At 39.6% G+C, this 23,237-nt stretch overlaps 4 protein-coding genes across 4 annotated transcripts; all 4 read right to left on the bottom strand.

Annotated features, from left to right (window-relative positions):
* Positions 1–263: 263 nt before the first annotated feature.
* cxxc1b (CXXC finger protein 1b) lies at positions 264–5,061 on the bottom strand. The gene is made up of 14 exons (XM_062463078.1): positions 4,913–5,061; positions 4,226–4,335; positions 4,016–4,116; positions 3,521–3,657; positions 3,251–3,406; positions 3,021–3,167; positions 2,780–2,887; positions 2,072–2,250; positions 1,749–1,956; positions 1,546–1,656; positions 1,261–1,310; positions 1,075–1,171; positions 799–951; positions 264–645 (listed from the first exon to the last, which is right to left on the bottom strand). Exons 1-14 carry the CDS (start codon positions 4,913–4,915, stop codon positions 499–501), a joined length of 1,707 nt encoding a protein of 568 aa, XP_062319062.1. The 5' UTR covers positions 4,916–5,061; the 3' UTR covers positions 264–498.
* A 2,088-nt stretch (positions 5,062–7,149) lies between these two features.
* On the bottom strand, positions 7,150–11,614 carry LOC134021937 (microphthalmia-associated transcription factor-like). The gene is made up of 5 exons (XM_062463067.1): positions 9,227–11,614; positions 8,896–8,952; positions 8,690–8,765; positions 8,368–8,515; positions 7,150–8,189 (listed from the first exon to the last, which is right to left on the bottom strand). Exons 1-5 carry the CDS (start codon positions 9,288–9,290, stop codon positions 7,728–7,730), a joined length of 807 nt encoding a protein of 268 aa, XP_062319051.1. The 5' UTR covers positions 9,291–11,614; the 3' UTR covers positions 7,150–7,727.
* Positions 11,615–11,720: 106 nt separating this feature from the next.
* Positions 11,721–15,125, bottom strand: gnl3l (G protein nucleolar 3 like). Its single transcript, XM_062463055.1, has 15 exons — positions 15,017–15,125; positions 14,864–14,907; positions 14,490–14,594; positions 14,285–14,401; positions 14,121–14,204; positions 13,832–13,967; positions 13,587–13,690; positions 13,317–13,461; positions 13,148–13,235; positions 12,885–13,062; positions 12,665–12,807; positions 12,436–12,572; positions 12,196–12,362; positions 11,928–12,102; positions 11,721–11,823 (listed from the first exon to the last, which is right to left on the bottom strand). Exons 1-15 carry the CDS (start codon positions 15,027–15,029, stop codon positions 11,756–11,758), a joined length of 1,704 nt encoding a protein of 567 aa, XP_062319039.1. The 5' UTR covers positions 15,030–15,125; the 3' UTR covers positions 11,721–11,755.
* Positions 15,126–17,612: 2,487 nt separating this feature from the next.
* On the bottom strand, positions 17,613–20,347 carry LOC134021913 (red-sensitive opsin-1). The gene is made up of 7 exons (XM_062463029.1): positions 20,256–20,347; positions 20,038–20,152; positions 19,607–19,903; positions 19,108–19,276; positions 18,833–18,998; positions 18,466–18,705; positions 17,613–18,313 (listed from the first exon to the last, which is right to left on the bottom strand). The coding sequence occupies exons 2-7, from the start codon at positions 20,138–20,140 to the stop codon at positions 18,215–18,217; spliced, it is 1,074 nt and encodes a 357-aa protein (XP_062319013.1). The 5' UTR covers positions 20,141–20,152; positions 20,256–20,347; the 3' UTR covers positions 17,613–18,214.
* Positions 20,348–23,237: the final 2,890 nt, after the last annotated feature.

Here is a 23,237-nt window from a genome sequence, read left to right as displayed (position 1 = left end):
GTTACCTTTTGTATGTGTCTGCATTTTTTTACACGAACCCTGATACTATACCATTAGTAGACCAAACATATGATCCGGGCTGCCAACTCTCATGCACTGGCCGTGAGACACACGCATTTCAACCAGTTCACACGCTCTCACGCCACACCTTTTCTCATGCTGAGAAGGCAACGACAAACAAGTAGTCCTGTTTACGTTTTAAACAGTAATGGACGAGGCGTAGGAACACGGAGTGAAGCAACATAGACGCGCGAACACCCGTGAAAGCCCTTCTCGTGGACATATCTTATGTCCACATTTTTATTTTAAGACAATGTACATTTATTATTCAGACTAGAGGAAAAATATATAGATTCACAAATTTCAGCACATTTTTGTGATAAAAGAATAGGCTGTTCTCTATAAAAGGATGGAAAAGAGATGATCTCTATAATAATAGTCATCACAATAATTGTCTTCACATGTTTGAAAATATGCCAATCTCCAGACTCTTGCTGACTATCTGTCCTTGTTGCTTCGGAGGTCAGTTGTTAGCGGGTCGTGCTGAATGGTTTGGTGCAGCATAAGAGCAAGCAGGCCTGCCCTGTTTGTCATTGCTGTCCTGACGTTGCGTTCCTGCTCAAAGAGCTCATCCAGCTTGTACCACTGTCAAGCAAGAACATTCCAAAAACAAAGAGCATGGAATTTGAACTATGGAATAACTACGGTAATTGTTATTACATTGACTTGTATTGATCATTATTCTCGATTTCCTCATAAGAACAAAAATAAACTGGCACTGTGACTTGTTCCACTAACCACTCTGACTCGTTCCAGGTCCACCTCAGCCCTCCTGAGTTTCTCCCAGTTGTAATGCTTGTTGCACTTGCGTTTGGAAACTCTGCAGTACTCTCCAGTCGGTTCGAAAACATTCCGGACCAGAGGGCAACCACACACCTCATCCACAGAAACCTACTCACCAACAAAACAGACGACCACATGAGAAAAAAACAATTACAGATCAAACACATTACTCTATACAATCTAAACAAAAAGGCAAATAAAATTGTGCTTCCAGTGCTGACTCTTGCTGACCTTGGGATCTCTGGAATGCTCTGGGCACAAGACCTGAAGCCTCTTACAGTAAGTCTTACTCTGGGGGTTGTACACATCACAGAAGAGTCTTGTTGCTCTGAAAACAGAAACAGTAATTGTTGTTATACTATTATCTAATTAATATGTAAATGACAAAGAAAACTTGAACTTATCTTCCCATCTTACCCTTCGATCCTTGTGGGGTACATGGAACCAAAAGATGTCTGGCTCTCATACTGTCAGATTAAACACAATAAAATACTTGTAGACTGCACATTTGCTTTGAATAAGGAGGATGTTAAAGCGGTATTTGCTTTTTGCGAACTATTTTTACTACAAAAAAATGTACTGAACATTTAGAAAATGCCATTATATAGGTAGGATATTATTTCCATAAACCAAAGGGCAGAAATACATAAATATTCAATAAAATCCTGGTTTGACATTGTGAGAAAATTAGTCGTTCCTCACCTTGGCATAACATCTCTCCATGTGTCTAAGTGCTACTTTTGGATTAATGGGATGACTGCAAGACACACAGAAAATCTGCAGGTCTGTGTCTTCATTATCACCTTCATTCACCTACAACACAATTAAAACAGTTTAAGATTTAAATGTAACACCCCAATTTAGGATTAATGTGTGCGTGTGCGTGTGTGTGTAAGATGACCCACTTCCTCATCCTGCTGGACCACCTGTTGCTTGGCTTTTGCAACGATGCCTTCCAGCTCATGGAAACGTCTCTCCATGTCAGTAAGGCGGAGCCGGGCATTCTGCTGATCCCTCCGGATGCGCTCCAGTTGCTTCTTGCCTTGCTCCTCAGCAATGCAAGGACTCTGCTGCCACTGCTGGATACGCTGGGGGAGAATCTCATAGATCCGACTGAGGAGACAGCAAGATCATTCATCATATGTTTTAGAAGTGGCATCGGTTAAATGGGGCTTTGGATTCTCTACTTGCATCTCAAGTCACGGTCATTCACTATTAGACATCTTACTTTGCTGCCAGCTTCATGCCGCAATCCTCTGAGCAGTATTTGGAGTTAGCTCGTGCTGACTCAACACAGGTGGGCCCGAGGCACTGGCGCAACCCAGCAACCTCCCGTGCATCAACCCTGTCGGTGTGTCTCACTTTGTCCTTGTGCTTCTGCTTCTGCTTGTGGCGCCGGGACTCTTTCTAGTATTCATGGAAAAGGTGTACAATGTCAAACAAAACACAAAGACTGACCACAGTGCTAATGTTATATTTTGGAGTTTAAGACAGGTTTGTGTATCATTTCATAGGAGGTGTCAGTTCATCATAATTTCCCTGGTATTTCACACTCATAGTAGTAGTAGTAGTAATAGTTGAGCAATTTTTTTTTAATTCTTCTGCAAATAGGCTGACAACAAAAATGGATCCTATTTTATCATCCTAAAGATATATGATGATACAGTATGTTTGATACAGTATGTTTTATAATGGTGACAAAAGGCTTTCGATTCTTGATAGTTGCATAATTGCATATTCCAGTTGGGTAGCAAGCTAAACATTCTTAGCTTTCAACTGATATACAATATGCGTTTTCAAGAAATGTGTTTTACGGTATATACATACTGCGGGTATGTTTTACATGTCAAATCTTTCATATCTTGACCAGCCGCAGACACACTAACGTTTAGGTCTAAAGATTTAAAATCAAGAAAAAAAGTTTCATATTATTTACCTTTTTGTCAAACTTCTTTTCTCTTCTCTTCACATGCTTAACTTTTACAGCTTTCTTTCTCATTACAGGACTAAAGGGAGGACCATCATCTTCATCACTGGGCCATAGCTAGGGTTGTAAGGGGGTCATTCAAATAGCTTAAGTAAGTTTTACCAACCACATAAGCAAGAGAAAGATATGTATTTAGAATGGAAGAGTATAAACAATATGTGTTTCATGAGAATTATGTTGCATCTAATACCATGTTGTCTTCATATCCTGCTGCTTTGTACTGCTGGTAGAGTTCTATCTCACTATCATAGTCCTCTGAATATCTCCTTCGTCTGTGATACGAATTATCTCGCCTTTCACGAAGAGAAAATTCCTCATCCTTGACACGCAACATTTTCTAGACAAAATAAAGGAACAGTCAGTCGTTTTACAGGGGACACTGAAAGAACAGGATATTTTGAACTGAAACGGAAAACTCACCCTTGCTCGAACGACACACTGTCTAAATCGACACTTCTGCCTTATTTTATTGGGTCCCCCAAACTTTTTCATGTCTTTGCAGAAGTCACACTGGGCACAATCCTCAGTTCTCCTGCAAGGTTCACACTCTCCACACATACGAGCAGAACGCTTCACCTAGGACACAGACAAAAGTTTAGATTTTTCAACTATCAGTGTTACTAAAAAAGACTGGTATTACCATTACAGTGGAAAAATACCAGGTTGAACAGTAAAAATGAAGCTACTCACTTTTGATCCCCGTCGTCTTTCACTCCTGTAATCTGGGGTACTGCATCGTTTATCTGGTTTCTCTATTCTCTCCATATCAGGTTCTTTCTCACGACTCTTCTTTGGACGGTATTTTATCTCCAATGAGGGGTTTTTATCTAAAAATGCACAGTAAAGGACCAGCAAGACAATTCAAGCAATGACACAAATGTATTTTACTTGAAACAAATTCTATTTTAGATTTAGTCATTTAGCAGATGCTCTTATCCAGAGCAACTTACAGTAAGTACAGGGACATTCCCCCAAGGCAAGTAGGGTGAAGTGCCTTGCCCAAGGACACAACGTCATTTTGCACATTTCGAACCGGCAACCGAACCAGCAACCTTCTGATTACTAGCCCGATTCCCTAACCACTCAGCCACCTGACTCCCTATTTTGTTCACAACCAAAAGGATGTGCAGTCTCTGCTAAGGAATTAGTTGTGATGGAGGACTGTCAGGCCATGCATGGACTCACCTCGGCATGGCATACAGTACCACTCCCTGATTGCTTTAGCCATCTTCTCAGTGATGTTGATGCAGTTGCCATGAAACCATTCATTGCAGTTGTCACAGCCACTAGTAATGCACAAAGGAAATTTGAGCTCCATGTTATTTCTAATACATATTGCTCTGTATATGGACAGTGCAAATCAAAATCGAAATGTTTTATTATAACACTACTCACATCATGAAGCAGTTGATATCTGGTTTTCGGCAGACGCAGTACAAAGGCGCATTTTCCCCTTCCATTTTGCTGAACCCCGGATAAGGATCAAAATCGGACACTTCACTATCCTGTTGTATTAAACAGATTAAACAGTGACGTGGTTATCAGCTACTGTCAACAAGTGCAACTAGTTTCGAACCAAACATGTACAATTACACCCTATTGTAAAGTTACTATGGGCTTATGGTATTTAACTAGGTTTAAAATACAATCGAAATTGAGTTTAAAAGGCGCTGTCTGATCAAGATCACTCTGATCATTCTACACCATTCTGCAGTCTAGCTAGCTAGTTACCTGTTGTGCTAACTAGCACTAGCTCTAGCAGTCCTACTAGTAACACGATCTGGCAGTAGACTAGCCTACTGAGTAGGTTTGCTAGCCAGCTAGCTCTGACTTACCTAAGACACCATTTAGTGAACTAACGTTATTTACGCGGACAATGTTAAACGGTACTGTTAATTGACTGGTTAACAACAAACACAAATTATTTTATAATGTTGTTAGGGTCTAGCTACACTCTACACTAGCTAGCACTCACTACAATGTTAGCTTACTGTCGACGTTATAATTCGATGAAAAAAAAAACAAGTAATAAACTGCCATCTTAGGTACTGTAACTGCAAATCAAGCACAAAGTTTGGTTACCATCGGCTTAATCCTTGAATCCAAACACACAGGTAAAGTACATTTAGTGCTAGTAGAAGAAAATGGATGTGCTTAAGGTAGCACCAGAGAATGTCTTAGACTAGCACTACTAGCTCGCAAATTGGTCGCTTGAGTTCACCTAGTGGTAGCTAGTAGCCTATGCTTACTGTACAAAGTCCGGAAGTTTCTTTCGCTTTTTTTACCAGGATAAACAGCAGAGTATTTAAATTGGTTTTATTTTTGGCATAGATGCGTTTTACCACGTCTGCGTATGTGTAAAAATACGCTAAAGAGGGGCTGTTTACAGTCCAAGGATGGTAATTGTAGTATTTGTTCAATTCCTTATTTGATTTTAATTCGTTTTTATTTGTAGTTATTGCTTAGGTCTATATTTGTTTTAGGAGATTAGCCTATTAGTTGACATTGTATAAACTGACTACTAATGAATGAGTAGTGGGCGAGCAAGGGTAATATCAGACTGACAGACAAAATGAGACAGTGATGAACACATTTAACTGTGATCTACTGAACTGTGAATTAATAAACCATACATCCACTAAAATAAGGAGCCATCCGCTCAGAGCTGGTATCACATTGATGTCAATGATTAGGTAGGTTACCGGTAACTTCATTCTTGACGCAAAGGAAAAAAGGAATCACTAAAAGAATAAGCTCAGCATGCTACAACAACACAATAATAATTGATTGATAATTAAACCTGAGTAGTCTACACTACTATGGGGTTCCATTTGTGCCAAAAAAGTTTATGCTTTTGAACAATGGATCTTGGCGATTGCTTTGCTCTCAGTCGTTTACTTCGCAGCAGTTCTTGTGATTTGCAGCGTACCATTTGTGCCAAAAATAAGTCAATGCTTTTGTACAATACGTCTGGTTATCTTGGCTATTGCTTTGCTCTAAGTTGTTTACTTTGCACGGCGTTAATTACGCGTGGTTGACACAAGGGGCGTCTTAATCAAATGCTCTGTTAAATTGCTGCACCAGTCCACACTTGACCGGTGGGGATCTCATTCTATTATGACTGTAACTGTTAGCTGCTCCTTGCATTCTCTAATCCCTGCTCTCCTCTCTCTGTCCCCCCCACACATCCCTTGTGGTGTGGGGGGTTTGAGTTGTCAGCACCTGCCTGGTCGTCGGTCAGCGAACGCTGGACCTGGTCGCGAGTCTCCCGGTCCTGTCCTACATCTATAACGTTGAACAATGGATTTTGGTGTTTCAAAACCCATCGACACTGTATGACTATGTTTAGCCTGTGTTCTGCTCCTCTCTCTCACCAACCGTCTCTGGAGGAGGGGATCCCTCTCTGAATTGCTCCTCCCAAGGTTTCTTCCATTTTTTTCTCCTGTTGAGAGTTTTTTGGGAGTTTTTCCTTGTCTTCCTTGAGGGTTTAGGTTGGTTGAGGGGCAGTTCTATGGGCATATGTGAAGCCCTCTGTGACATGCTTGCGTGTAAAAAGGGCTATACAAATAAATTGGATTTGATTTGATTTGATTAATACTTGCCCACCAGGCCTGCCATACAATGTGCCACTTCACCTGTCGTTTGCTGTGGTCGTTGTTTTTGTCTTTGGCTATTGCTTTGCTCTCCGTCGTTTACTTTGCAGCGTTGCGTTTACAATGTGCCACTTCACCTGTCGTTTGCTGTGGTCGTTGCTTTTGTCTTTGCATCTTGACGATCACGTGGATCCTTGCGGTTACGTAGCCTACTTGCTTCTTTTGACACTAATTTTTCAATACACTACGACGATTTGAAAAATTAGTCATTTATACTGCCATTTCTACACAGAATTTTGGATGAAAACAACATATGCCTACTTCTGCAGTTTTGGTAGCCTACAACCTTTTGATTCCTGTCAAGGTTTTTAACTATGGTTGTTAGGTTTTTGATTTATGCTTGCTTTTATTAGTTTTATATTATCTATTTGTGACTGAACTTGGTGCATATCTTGGCCAGGGCGGTCTTGAAAAAGATATTCGTATAGGCTAATCTCAGGAGACTTTCCTGGAAGGTTAAATTAAACCAAGATTAACACCAACACAATGTTTTGAGTTAATAAATCAGGTTTCACGATCGTTTCAAGTCAGCAAGGGTTACATTTGTCATGTAAACTCATGAAACTTGTATTGCACATTACATTTTTTTAAACACACGTATTAAAATCTTGGAGGAAACACCAGGGAGTCACCCTTCAATCACATACAGAAAAATAAATTGTTCAGTCACATCAGAAAAAAAATATCATCCGGCTTTTTTCGACAGATTAAGCCGCTCAAAATAGCACTTTTTTGATTTATTTGAATAATGACCATTTGAAGGTCTGGGGGTCAGTTGAGCATATTAAACATGCACAGTTGGTAAAAAGGCTCAATAAAACCGAATTAAGTTGTCAATACAGATTTTCTTATCAAAATGTGGCATTATAAATATACCTTTGGTATTTTGCATTTAGACAAAACAATGAAATTAGTCATGCATATCACGACCAAGTTGAAAGTTAAATTAAACTCCCTTTGTGAATTTCCTGTTGACATCACAATTGAGAAGGTAAAGCAATGCTGCAAATGTATTCTGTATGTCAATAAGGCATACTATATTAGGCCTACATATTAAAGAAAAATAAAGAAAATATGGCTGAGTAAAACAGTTGGCCAATCACTAATTCAAGGCCAAATCTGTATATACATTTCCAGGACATGGCTTCAATTGTTATTTAATGGTAGATGTTGATTTCATTGGGAAGTCTAGCAGATGCAACTTCTTCTCTTGTTTTTTTTGTAATAACCCAAGCAAAACCCTGTCACAAGTCTTCATCCATATTTAAGCGGTTCCTGCAATTACTGTTTTTAGAGACACAATGTGACAAAGGTGATAGCAGGTTATCTGCCAGCATCTCCGGGTTCAGGGCACAACTGTCTTCCATGAGGATGTCCCCTAGGCCCACATCAGGGAACAGTACTGACGAGGAGGGGTCATCCAATTCAGAAAAGCTCAGACTCCCCAAGTCAAGTGAATTGCTGACAGTCAAATCCACAGGTGAGTCAGAAGATGGTGGAGAGAGAAAGGAAACAGTTTGTCCCATGACTGCTACTCCAAGGCTGAGGAGGGTTTGAGAGCAGGCCTCTCCAGGACTTGGCACCAGAGGCTGGCCTCTATGAGGATGTAGCTGCTGTGGATGCTGCTGCTGAAAAGCAGATTTTGAGCTCAGGCCAGAACACTCTACGGTTGAGAGACCATGGAGCCGAGCTTGCATTTCAAGTTCCTACAGACAAACATTGGTAAGTGTTATTCATACTTAACTATTTAATATATTTTACTATTTACTTTGTATGTAAAATGATGTAACATTTTAACACTTTAGGAACCTATCATGGATAAAATTATTTTGCAGCTCCACGGTTTCATTGGTATGCTAACCATGAACTAAAACAAACAATGACCTGTATACGTAGCATTAGACTGTGGTTAGCATTCTCCATTTTCTTCTGACACCTCTCTATATCCTTTGTCCTCTGTTGCTCCTTCTGCATCTTCCTAATGTAATCCACAGACGCCTTCAGGATGGTTCCCTTATTCCAGCGCATCTCACTTTGCGGATGAAAATAGAAAGGGGAAGGATAAATCTTTGGAAAAGTAGCTCAATTTAGCTAAATATTTTAAATAAAATGTAGACCTATCATAAACCAATTGAATTTATCCAATCATAAGTACAATTCAGTACCTGTATCCTTAAACACATTCTAAAAGTAGTCAGATACTCACGGGTCATTTGACCTGGGTATTAGATCCCCCAGCTCCTTTATGCGGTCATTGATGTTAAACCTTCGCCTTCTCTCAACTGTTTACAATCAGTAGCAACCATGAACAAGGAAATATGGTTGCTAAATAGTTGGTATTGCATTATCAAAAGAGTAAAGGCTACAGATGTCTCATCAAATCAACGTATCAAATCAAACACTATGACTCACTGAGGTTATGATTGTCTTTCTTCTGCCTGTCCTTCATTAGAGCTCTAGCATCAGCATCTAAAGACAAAATGTAATCTGAGAGTAAGTATGTTTAATGTTGCACAAAGATGGCGGTGTCCTGATCTGAGTGACATGTGACTCTATAATGCATTGTGTATGTCTCCAAAACAGAAAAAAAACATAGACCATTAAAACACAATTTATGGTAGGCTACTTGATAAAACTATTTTACAATAAAAACTACTAAAGCTACTACATTGCTGGTTCACAAGAGCAGAAACTGGGAAATGCACTTCTAGAGATCAACTTGAGGAATTTTGATAAGACCTACCATGTATTTCCCTTTTAATGTTAGCAGGACAGGAATTGCTGACAGTCATGGTAGGGAATGCCATTCCAGGAGTATGGTACACATCAAGGAGGTTGCCAGAGAGCTGAAGGCAACACAATTATTTAATAAAGAACATTAAATTACTACTGTAACATAGTCGGAAATCTGTAATGGCATATTATAATAAACTGTGGAACAAACGCTTAACTGAATTATATCACAAATTCAGTTACAACCTCCTTGTAACGTTCATATAAAAATCCCAAAGAAACTGGCTCATGCTAATGTAATGACACACATTGTATTGGAAATGTACATCTGATATCCTCTGTACTGATATCAATAGTTACCTCATTTCTTTTTTTTCTTTTCATGCTCCTGCACAAGCAAAATCCTCATTTTCTGACAATTGGCAAACTTCCTTAAAACCTTTGAACTTTGAACACTTAACTACACTGAAATATTTAACATACCTTCTTGCCCTGCATGATTCCACTCCATCTAGTCCACTGGTGTCCCACCCCACCCAGAGAACACTGGCCCAATGGGTGCAATGTTTCACAAGTATATATTTACTCCACCACCAGGGAATTTCAGTTTGAGGAGTCCAACCAACAGTTTACAGTGAGGTTCTCATTCAAAGAACTCTGTAGTATTGATTCACAATTAGTGTACACATTTATTGATAGTGCGCAAATTGTCTGATAAGTTGTTTCCATTTTTGCATATGAATAAGAAACACATTTCATCACAGCTTCTACTCTTCTTCTAATTTATCATTTGCATCACACGCCGGTGCTAGAAAGATTAACACCAGAGTTGATTAATGTCATGACATCATCAAAACTGGATCGAAGAATGATAATGTCATTGATAACATCATGGAACAGAAAAGATGTCAAACAGATTGATGAATCAAGTTGAGATGGGTTTAAAATCAGTTTTTGACCTAAACACTGAAACCGTGATACAAATCCAGTAATTACTTTACTCATTATGGAGATGAGTCTAAAAGCATAAGTGTGAGGTGTTATTATCATTAAGATGCTTGTGTAGTATTTAACAGAGTACTGCAACACCAGGTCAACATGGACAAGATAACAAGAAGAGCCATGTGGCACCAGTGAGACCTCAAAGCACAAGACAAACAAAAAGTAATGAAGAAATAGATGACCAGTGGGTTAGACATTCAAGGAAAGGTAGCCCTACATATCTAGTAAAAAGCAGTGGATGACAAGCCAAATTAACAGACTACATTTGCTTTAATCCTTAAAGACGATTTTAGATAGCTATACCATTAAAAAGCAAGCAATATGATGCTAGTGAACAGTGAGGTGTAAAGATAACTAATTAAACATGGTAGCACTCACCATCCTAAACTCACTCCTACACAGCAACCCCAGTTGGTCTCACAGAGCCCAACTGTTTATCCAGTCAACAACCACCTCTCCACACCCCCTTCAAAATTACACATAGGAGACAAACTATACAATGGGTGAGCGCGTCTTTTCTTTTTCAAGTTACTTGTGACACGTAGATCTTTTTCTTATGGAGTAACAGTAGGCTACCTTAACCAGTTTATATATTTGATGTGTCAAATCTCAAATGCTATTTTATTATGCTGTTAGCATGCATTCACCTCCTGGGGAAAGTACACAAATCAGTGTAAGCAGCTACAATATTCACAGACCATACTGCAGCCACCTCAAGAGTAAAGTAATGTGATATTCTCTATACCTCTTCTTTGTTGGATCTAAGGCTGAGTGAAGCCATCAGGCTGTTAGGAGCATTGGTGGCTATAAGGGTCATTTTTGGGGCAGAAGGTGACTGTAGCATAGTATATCCCCAGGGTCTGAATTGCCACCTTGTTGCAGGTATTGTGGTGCACCCAACGGTGACTACAAGAGTAGTCCGAAGCCCTAAAGCAGACACAGAGGCCTTCCACTGAGTCTCATGCCTCTCCTGAGCTCTTGCATCTGCTGTGGTCAAGGTAGCCTGCCCAATGACATGGCAGGTTTGGCTATACATACGAGGCTAGCCATCATCTGATCACACTTGGAAGAGCTGTAACATCTAGCATATTAGTACACACTGCTCAGCTCTCACAATTTATCAAGGCAAGTCTACAGATTATTAGGGATTGCTACAGTTGGCTCTGTTAAAAGAAAAACTATTATGTTTCTCATCTGCACAATTGCACACTGTAGTAGTCACATATATTCATTGTAATATGTTGATACATATTTACACCGTCCCTGGCACTTCTCCATTCAAGTAGATAATTGGGAGAAATAATTTGTGTTTTTGTATCTCACTTGAGCCAGCAGAAGCTGTCAGTCAGTGTGAGTAGTAATCATGTGTTATGGAACCAGCTGGAAAGAGGAAACCAAACAGTTTTCCAGGTGCAAATTGACTAGTAATATCATTACCTGTTAATATGATAATTCTCTATACACACACACACACACGACAAACACACTGCTAAACACCCAAATCAAATATAGAAGAACAAGTTTATTTTCTTTAATTTCATCCATCTGCAAATGCAAAGTTCATTGCAGATGTCAGGGTGTCTGAGAGTTTGGTTGCAATTTTATCTGAAACGAAAAGGAGCATCTTAAATCAAACTCAAGTTATCACCTTAAAAACAGACACTACAAATTAGTAAATTGTATTTTACCTACAAACCTAAAATACCTACCAGATCTTTTTTGTTGCTTTTTCCTCTTCTTGCTGGCAGCCTTGAGTGCCTGACCTTGCTGCAGTGGGTCAACGTTCAAGATATCCTTTAAATCCAGATCTCTGGAGGAAGCTGCATCTGCAGACCCACCAGTCTTTGACTTTTGAGTTTGTATCTGCACAGTCATAGGTCCAAACTGTAGACCAGAGTACAAATGTAGTCCATTTAAAATGGCAAGAGCCATGAGATTCTCATTGAAGTTTCATGTACCTGCAGTCCCGATCCTTACCTTCAGATCCTGATCATCACCCATGGATTCAGTTTCATTTTTGGACTCAATCTCCTTTAGAGAAGCAAGTTCCATTTCTAAGTCACAAGGTGGCGTCTCCAGATCACCCTGTGTCATCCCAGAGGTTGCCATGCAGAATCCCATTTGTACATCAGGACAAGAAGACTCTGCGAAGTAAACATCCTGTTCATACAAATGCTTGCAGTTCCCCAAAAAAACTCAACATCTCATGAGTCCTACCTGCTAAAACCTCCTGGTTTCCCTTATCCAGTTCATCCCAGTCAAAGGCTTTACCCATCTCAGACACAATCTCTGCACTGATATGAGTAGGAAGAGTGTGGGTCTCCGGAGGATGTGTGAAGTAGCTGATTCTACCCCTACATGACAAAATGTGTGCATAGTTGGACCATGAGATTTAGCTTGGAGGTAGTGGTGGTTTACACAATACTGAATGCAGGATGTCACCTACCCTGTCCAATCCAATAAGACACTTTTAGCAGCTTTGTCACTATCAGGCAGTCCTCCTTTCCTTAGCTTGCCTTGTCGCTGAGCCAGCAAAGCCAAAAACTCTAGAGCTGTGTGGAAATCTGGAACTCCATAGTGTTCCATGATCTGTACAAGACAGAGGGACTTGCTAGATTACATCGTGATACCAAATAAATCATACAAGGAAATTGACATCACTGTACCTGTGCCTTGTTGCACCGTCTAAGAATGGCTTCAACAGGGGGTAGAGGATCTACAAGCTGTTCAATCTTCACACAGTTACGAAGGATCATGGCAGCATCAGTTGTTGAGGTTGCCATTACAATACCTGGGCAATCTAAAAGTTTGATGTGTTTGTCCAAGTGTATTTCCTGAAGGCACCTGAAAACGATTAAATAATAAATTTAGCAAAAATAGGTCCGATAGCACTAGACATACTTACAATAAAAATAAGACTTCTACTCACTTAGTCACACCAGGTGTGGCCCCAACATTACATGCACGTGCCCTTTTCAAGCTGTTTATCAAACTGCTCTTTCCAACATTTGGAAAGCCTGAAAAAAAGACAGTGTAGTTTAGCCTTTATGTCAGACAAGGTGTAACTTAACATTTGTTGGTGGTTTACGAGTACCAACCAACTATTCCGACAGTGATGGCTGTCTTTATGTCTTGGTTGCGACAGTAGTTCCCAAGCAGTTTCATGAGGCAGTCAGCCCCCACACAGGCACTGCTACTGAGAAGCTCAGAGGATGCCTGTGTCACTGGCACATTACTCCTTTTCTGCACAAAACAGGCACAAAAATAGATTCAGTTCACACATTCAAGTATGTTATCTGAACATGCTTAAAATTATTACACTCAATTGACAGAACATTTACTACACAACAATTAAATTATCCTCGGACCAAGTTTTTGTTCTGCTGCTGAGTTGAAGCTTTGAATGCAACTGTAGGAAATTCATTGCGAAGATACTTGATCCATTTCTCCACTATATCCTTAGAAACCAGATCTGAAGGACAATGAAACAAAAGAATATGTCTGCATGTTGACTGAATAGATTAATGTAAATCAGGTAACTTCCCATTTAACTTTTTTCACACATACTCCAACCAGATATTTTTAAATCTTTTTGTTTCCCTCTCAGACTTACCAATTTTATTAAGTACTAATACTATTTTCTTTTCAGTACCACTCTGAATGACAGCCTGTTCCACTTGAGGACATCTGCAGCCTAGAGGGTCACGGGCATCCAAGACCTCCAAGATCACATCAGAAGCTTCAACCACCTTCAAAGAGCACAGCAGACAGCTTATGAGGTATGCCTACTCTGTATCTTATACTGCATAATACTTTATACCAATTTCTTCTGATGCTATACATGGCAACGGGTAAAACTGAACAAAATTCAAACATTCTAAAACTAAATATAACCAACTTGCCTTTTTAAATTCCCTGTAATATGCCTTTCTTGAGTTCTCATTTTCAAAGTTCACATGTTTCTCTAAACTCTGCATCTCCATTTCCTGCATCCAGATGAATGCACACATTAGAAAAAGAATAAGATCTCTAGAGTTTAAATTTGTTTATAGTCCGTTGTTATTACTCTGTGCTCAAACTCTCTTTGTCGCTTCTGAATGTCTCTCTGAAAGCTATCCAGACTTCTCCTCTTCATTTGCTCTTGTTCTCTTGACAACCTCTGTCTTTCTTGGAGTTCTTGAAGCTGGGGAGAATAAACACAATGTTGTGATAAGGTTTTTGCGACAAGGTTTCCAAATGAAATGTATGCATGAACAGTTTTCACGAGTTACCCTTTTTCTTCGAATGTCTTCTGGTTTTCCATGCTCTTTCATATTTCGCACTAAAATATCTGGATTTGTATTCCTTGAAAAATCACTCTGCGGCCCATCGTTAAGCTATTGAAGAATGATACAAAGATAAATTACGCCAGGCCGCACTTGTCGGTGCCAGAAGAACTAGGTACCGATGTAAGCAGGCAATCAAACATGCATACATTTTACCAAAGTAGCTTTCCTCAAGCAAGATACACACATGTTAAGTAATCATTATCTCCCATGCGTATTAGGTGCCACATTGGACCTTGACGATTAAACTTGTATGACAGCAGTGGCCTCCACATGCACAAAGTCAGCTAGCTGTAAGCTAACTGGCTAGCCAATCTTACCTTATATTTTCCCCGACAACCCAGTCGTTTCGCACGTTTTTGTTCTGTGCAGAGAAAAGTTATATAGTTAAACACAACACTAATTTGTTGATCATGTATATCTTTCAGTTGCTTGAATTAAAAACAGTAAAGTAAACATGGGGCAACACGTACTGGCCTTCGACATGATTTCACATGTGGATCCGGAAATAAATGTCTTCTTCTAGGATGGTTATGCTAGTGCTTGGAGACACCAATGAATACTGCCCTCCGCTGGTGAAGATGGTCTTGCAGAAAGGAAACTTGAACAGTAAACCCGAGCCGAAGAGATTAGAGGCAACAAACTGAGACAGCATCTCTCTCCTTCTTTAAATTTGATTGATTGAAGCATGCTAATCATGACAACACAGAGACACATACATTAGTTTAACTAATGAGGACTGTATAAAGATCCTTGCACATGAACCATTACGTTTTCACAGGATGAAATTCCTTTCACTTCGACCAAATTAAAGCTGGTATAGGCACATTTTGTGAAGCTTGCTGTTTTAGCGTCTATTCCAAACAATTAGTAAGGAACGCCGAGTTAGTCACAAATGAATAAATAGATCGGTAAATAAATAGATAAATACATAAATATGGCTATGAAATAAACCCTGACATTTAAAAATATGGCAATAAATATATAAATATAGAATCATATAATTATATAGCTCAATCCATTTACCTTAATAAATAAATAAATGTATTTATTTATTTCAAAATGACGTTTCAGAAAAAAATACATTTATTTATTTCATGGGACTTTTATGACTAATGCCTATTTATTTTTTGAGACTTTCCTAACGCCACATATATTTCCGAGCACCACATTTATTTCTGTGCTGTATTTACTTCCAGTCTCACATGCAAACGAGAGGGGCGTTAGCTCAACAGCCTGCTAAACACGGCCGTCCCTCTCAACCATTCAGGTGCTATCGCCGTCCGTCCATGCTAATCAGGGACGGCACTCTGAACATCATCGCCGTCCATGCTCTGCAGTCCCTGCCATCGCCGTCCGTCCATGCTCTATGCTCCCCCTAGCGACGGGCGTCCATGCTAATCAGGGACGGCACTCTGAACATCATCGCCGTCCATAGCCGCCCATGCTCTGCAATCCCTGCTATCGCCGTCCGTCCATGCTCTATGCTCCCCCTAGCGACGGCGTCCATGCTAATCAGGGACGGCACTCAACATCTCTGTCATTGCCGTCCCTTCATGCTAATCAAGGACAGCACTCTGAACAGCATCGCCGTCCGTCCGTCCATGCAAAGATCAAGCAGCCATCGCCGTCCGTCCATGCGAAAACTCCCTCACTCTGAGGGATTTAGCTGACTTTCCAAACAATCCTATCATAATGAACATAAACATGGCTAACATTAGTACTCACTACTTTCAAGCTAGCATGTTAGATTTGGGACATTCTATGAGAGTTTTAACTGTGAAATCTGGAACTGGATTTATTGCCTGCTCTTTCTGCGCCATTGTTGAGCCTGTAGCTCGGTTGTTTAGAATACCTTGGAACGAGGGCAGAGTGCGCGCAGGTAGGTAGGTAGACAGACAGGTAGCCCATCTCGGAACGATCTTAATGATTTGTCATATGTATTACAGTCCTGCGAGGCCCACAGATGTCGGATTAATTTCATATAACCGTCAAACCTTTATATATATTGGTTGCTATCAAGGTGTTAAGTTTATTTCGGCAAATATGACAAAAAGTGATTCTCAACATTGCCTACACCCTCTTTAAGAAACCACTTTGATTGCACATAGGCTACACCATGTCTGGGCTACACCACATGGGCTCTGACTCGGTTATGTCACATGATGCATCTATTCCACTCTGAAGCTATACTGCACTGACATTGACTGAATAAATCCATATAATATCTAATGGTTGGTTGTTAAAACTAGATTCTAGAAACTCTAATTCTCTTCCGAGGGTGTGGATGTTCTTCATCTTCGTATGCTTCATGTTTTGGTTAACCGCAATGTTTTTGGGGCTATCTCGTTATGATCATTGACCTATGCACTTTTGGAAAGCTCTCTCTTGGAAGTCGCTTTTAATAAAAGCGTCTGCTAAATGAATACATGTATATGTAAATGTTCTGCACTGTAATATGTTCAGGTTTGCAGTTACTTCATGCACGTCACTAAATTTAAGTTCTTAAATTTAGTGATGAAACATACTTCTGTCGTAATGTTTTTCAACAATATATATATATATTTATTTTTTTGCTCTCTTTAGGTAACCCAAAGCAGTTGCATACAACCATTTAGTTGACCCAGGAGAAAGACATGGATCACACCAACCCTAAATCTTAACCTCAGACTATTAGAAGTAAGATACAAACCTGTAGGCCCAAAACATCTTACTCAATACAATAAAATGGGATTGTAAACGATTTTAAAATGTCAGTACACAATGATGGATCTTTTTATTATTATTATTATTGTTTTGTTGTATTTTTTACTCCAACTGTATCCTAATGCTGTTTTCTGGTAGGTTAGCACAGTTTCTTCTGAAGACTGGCATTCTAGCTACTTGTAATGCATTGCTAATGTCGACATACTAGTACATAGTTTACAAGATAATTTGATTACTGTAGTTAAATTGTGAAGTTAACAGGAATATACAATTAATACATTCAAGTATGTAATATAAATTGGTTTCACTCATATTATCTGCTGATAATGTTTTGTAATTTGTGCAGGCTTGGTTGAATATAATGGCATAAGAGAAACACAGAGCCTCATGATCTTAATTGCATCTCAGTTACTTTATTTGAATGTCCCACCTTTAGTTAGCAAGAACATGTGTATCATTCCTTAAAAGGCTAAATCCTGAATGTTAACACAAAGCATGCGATTGGAAAATCTCAACATGATAGAAGTGGGTGCAGTACCAAACCAAAATCTATGGCCTGAGCTATGGTTGCAAAGACTGACAGTCTGTGACAGTTGTAAACTTACTTTCAATCCAAACATTATTTAAAAGCATTAAATGATACAGCATTGATGTACCTAATGAAAATACCTTTGGTAGGGTAAGACAATTGCAGAAAATAGATCAATTGCATGCAATATTTCTTTATAATCAATGGCTTTCTGTGAAAAATCCAAATTTACATTGCACAGCATTGTACAGAAGGATTTTGCCTTTTACTGACCTGAGAACCATCACTCATAACAAAAATGTAGTTTAGGTTAGTAACCTACCCCCTAGCTATACATCCCTCGTCACATACTGTACATTTGACAAGTTCCATCAGGATGATCTCCGTGGAAAGTTCATCATTTTGTTCCAAGCAGGAAAGTGTTGTTGAAGGTTTATTATGCAGGTGCCACAGATGAGACTTCTGTTTTTGATGTGGATACTTCAGAGCCATCATCCACCTTCTTTCCAAACATCTGCAGGATGCAAACACGGAACTGGGAAGAAAAAATGGGAGAAGGAGTAAGACATTGAATGTGAATAGGGTTAGAATGTGAATAGGGTGCTGTATTGCTATTATTTGGATAGACAGGCGTTTCTCCATTTTAATAGATCAAATGAGATGTGATTTGCAAACAAATGAACAAACCTGTCGGTTCATGAAGACATAGATAACTGGATTGTAGATAGTGGCGCTCTTGGCAAAGTAGGCTGGTAGTGCAGCAGCCAGAGGATGGAAGGCATATCCTGGGTTAGCCGCAGCAAAGCAGGCAAAGAATGTGTAAGGTCCCCAGCACACAATGTAAGCAACGATCATCACAACAACCATCCTGGACACTTCCTTCTCAGCTTTCTGTGTAGACTCAGAGTCTTTCTGCTGCGCTGCAACCTGTGGTAGAAGAGAGGTATCAAAGGGTTACATAAACTGGCCTTAGAGTCTGCTTATGAAGCACAATGAAGCACTGTTTCTATTATGCTAAAAACTTTAGCTATACAAAGAAGATGTAATAACTTACAGCACGGATGGCCATCCACACTGCAATGTAGCAAAGGATAATGATGGCCAGAGGGAGGAAGCAGCAGGTAATCATCAGAACAATCATGAAGGACTGTACTCCAGGGTCTTCACTTCCACTGAACACATCAGGTCCACAAGAAGTCTTCAAGCCATGAGGCCAATACCTTTTAAAATGATAGAAAAGAGAAAGGGATAGGTTAGTTAAACAGAGACATTCAGTGTTGGCAATAAATCAGAATTGAAGAAATCCCAAGTCGCTAAGGGAATATTCACCTGCTCCAGCCAAAGATGGGGGGAGCACACCATGCTGCTGCCCAGACCCAGGAGAAGACAATACCGGCAGTGGCCCATTTAGCATCAAACTTGACATTTCCAAAAGGCTTGCACACAACCACCCATCTCTCCCAGGAAATCACAGTTAGGGACCATAGAGCAGCAATACCTATGAAATGAAAATGACCATTAGAACTGACATTCTAATTCCTCTGCAAAGCAAAGCAACAAACTTATCAATGCAATGGCTAGAGGGGACTGCTGCATACTGTATATGATTGCAAACTTTGTCAATGCAGTGTTCAAAACGGTGGCCAAGACAATCTTACTCCCAAGTTTAACAGTAAACTTAAACATAATAGTAAACAAAAATTATATATAGTAATAGGATAGAAAATAGGATAGAAAGTATCATATGGAAATATGGCATATATTACTTTAATACTGACTTTTGTTTTATTTGGAAATATAAACTAGTTTACATGTAGGATTGTCTTACCACAAACAGAGACAGTGTAGCCCTCAAAGACACACATAGGGTGTCCCAGAATGAAATATCCAAACATTTGATTGCAAACACTGATGGTGCTGGCCAAAACGGTCTCTCCAAGATCAGCAATAGCAAGGTTGACCAAGATCCAGTTCAGAGGGTGCTGGAGCTTCTTGAATTTTGCTGTGGCCACCAGTACCAGGCCATTGGTGAAGACTGATGCAATAACCACAAATATCATCCACAGTGTTGAGATATTGTACACCCATCGGGGAGCAATGTGGTAGTTAGGGCCCTCAAAGGGATCTGTAAAAAAATGAACAAATAATATTATAAATAGTTTGAACCTTATAGTGTATTGAACTCATCATCCAATTTAATCACTCACACGCTTCACAATTAACTATTAACGATCTATACAAAGCATGTTCTCACTGTACCTTTAGTATTGTTGCTGTTTGTGTAAGTGAATGAAGTCTCTCTTGTTGTGTCTTCATTGCGCCGTCTTGCAGCAAACACTGCATTTCCCCACTCCTCTGCCATTGCTGATGAAGTCTAAAAAAAATCAAGTAAAATTTGAGACAACTTTGATCAATCTTTGAGTTTATACAAATTATTTGCCTTAAAGATTGTTACAGGTTGTTTTCTTTGCCTTTACCTTGCCGTCGCTTTTCTCTTGCGGATGTGGTATGTGGTTGGCTTATCCTAAAGATTCCCCTTCTCACCCTGCTGCTCTGTGAGCACCAACAATGTGGGATGCCTGAAGTTGTGTTATTTTATACCAGGAACGACGTCATCAAGATTAGCCTGTATATCGGTATTAAGGCCATAGTGGGGGGGTCTCTAAGAAAGCAGGAACTGTGCTGCTTACACTACACTAAAAAGATGGATGGTTTACACTAAATCTCTATTTACTTCTGGTTTAACTTTAAATACAAATGGCCACTCCCTCTTTCTCTCTCTCATACACTCACATACACACACACAGGATACACTAACTTGGTCAAACTGAAGCCATGACATCAATTTAAGGTTAATCCTGCCTGGATTAGAAGTGCTTTTAGTGCGATGTTTCTCTGATTCCGATTAAATTGATTATACTGATTATTATAGTTAAAAAAAGAGAAAGAAATTTGGATTGGGACATTATTAGTGGGTATACTAGTTGAATGCTTGTGTACCAAAAACATTTGAATAACAATGAACAATTCTTGACCTTTACACATGGAGCTCATTTACTTTTACTTGGTACTTGTAGCAATTTGTTCAAGTAAGAAGATTAGTGAGATGGTCTGTCTCTGCCACCTTGGGAATTGTGCCTCCTGAATGGCACCATTAAACCTTTAAACCTCGGCAGAAAATGTATAGGTTCTGTATAATTTATTATGGATTTCTCCTTTTTGTACCAGTCCTTACGATGTATATTCCCTATTTTTAATTCAATTGTTTTTTTAATGACAAGCTCAAGCTAAGGTCAAGCTTAGTGATGTCCTCAGTATATGTAGCTGTGGGTAGGTAGTGCAGCCAAAGGATGGAAGGCATTGACAAAAATCTGAATGTACTAATGATGATCGTCATGACAACTGTCCTTAACCCTTCCGTGTCAGCTTCTGTAGTGATTTATTATTTTGTTATAATACGGGTGGATGAATTCAAGCATTCTGATTGGTTGAGAGGGAGTTCCGGGGTGTGCATTAGAGAGTTTTTAAAAATTACAGTGAGGTTTTTCTTAACCCTTGTGTTATCTTCGGGTCATTCTGACCCATCAGTCATTGTGACCCACCGTCGTATTGCGACAGATTTACCGCATACAAAGACAAAGTGAAGCATTTTCTTTTAACCGTTGGGCTGTCTCAGACCCCCCACATTGCAAAGGTTAAAAGAAAATTATTTTAATTTGTTTTTGTATTGGGTAAAATTGGGTAAACACAACGATGGTTCGTTATGAACCTTTGGGTCATGTGACCCGAAGGCAGCACGAGGGTTAAATCTCTTTTATATGGAGAAAGCCACCCTGACTGCCTTTCAGATCCAGTAACACGGAATCAACCAGTGGCCCATTTGTCATCAAACCCAACATTTCACATACACCCATCTCTCCCAGGAAATTATTAGCCTGGTCCTAACCAGACCCTCGTACATTTCATTTGTACAGAGGGTCTGTGATCGCTCCATTGACAAGCGTTAACTTCCTTGAAGGCGGGTATTCTGTTGAAGTTTAAAACTATTGGATCTGCCCAGAGCCACTCTGATCAGCCATAACCAATCGCTAGCGTTTGCCTTAGCCAACTCCTTCACCACTACTGTAACGGAGCTAGCTGCCGTAGCTAGAAAATCAAACTTTTCCCGAACCCCGTGGGGAGGAGGGCCACAACATCATGGCCACCAACAAAACTCAGCAAGTATTTTTCTTGCTCCGGCTTTAACTTATGAATATTCGGCAGCGTTGCCACAACCGACCGAATAGCTTTGCCCGCATCTTTCTCCGCCGCCATTACTGAACTACAACTCAAACTAGTGCACGACATCAACGTCATCGTTCTCAGCCACTCCCTCTGTTCGCTGATTGGCCCTACAAATTTTTTTTCTGAAAACCGACTATTACACCGAAATCCCAGACCTAGTACAGAAGCAAAATTGAGCGGAAGTACATAGGAGGGCAGAGCCAGGCTAGGAAATTATAGCCAGAAACCACAAATCACCACAGAACTCAAACTTTCAGATTTTCTGTATTTGTAAAAACATAATAACCTGACAGATACACAAACACCTAAGAGATAGCAATTACAAATGTGTAAGACATGTAAACTAACAGTATATGCTGTTTGTGCATTGTAAGTAAATATCTAAACCTCTGACCACATGAAGTGTATCTCTGATATGATTATTTTTCATTTATGTTTTGTATCAAGTTCAACTCAGTTTTGATCATTTATTTATCACAAGAAAAGGGCAATTGACCTTGTGGTTGTGTCATAATCCATGATAGCCTCCTAATGCCAATGTTCTAAAGGTTTAATGTGGCCTGTATGACATGGCATTTTACCCCAAGTGGAATTAAACAATTGGTAACCTTTTAAAAAGTGTTATACAGTTGTGAAGAGGGATGAAATGACTTAATCTTGATATTGCAATACAATATCAAGATTAAGATGGGTGAAATGGGAGCATTTAGATAGCAATGTGAATGTTATACCAGGCATCTTTATATGAATAGAACACCCAACAGATTATGCCAAATTGGGCAGCCTGACATACAAAGACCTGACTTTTTAAACTGCTTTTTTAATTGGTTACAGTGGTTTTGGGGCAAGATCCTAAGTGCTGGTAATCTTGTTTGACAGGGTTACTGTCTCACACAAGGCCACGGCAAGGATTATATGCCATAACCCTAACCCTTAGCAAGGTCTAAAAGCACTGTGCTTTGGCACATTGTATAGTTGTACCAAATCAAACAGTGGGTTGGTTACCATTAGCAGCAACAGAGTCAATGTCAGCATTAAAGATACAAATCTAAGAACAGTATGAGGAACAAACTTCAGTCATGAAATGTTGGTAGGGAATGCAGCCAAGGCACGGTTCAGTGTACCACAAATATAGCACTCCTTGTAAGTATTTGTAGAAGAGGAATTTTACATTG

This window comes from Osmerus eperlanus, chromosome 1 (genome assembly GCF_963692335.1).
Source record: "Osmerus eperlanus chromosome 1, fOsmEpe2.1, whole genome shotgun sequence".
Taxonomy (NCBI): Eukaryota; Metazoa; Chordata; class Actinopteri; order Osmeriformes; family Osmeridae; genus Osmerus; species Osmerus eperlanus.
The sequence above is the reverse complement of the archived record's forward strand: the minus strand, read 5'-3'. Positions and strand labels throughout refer to the sequence as shown.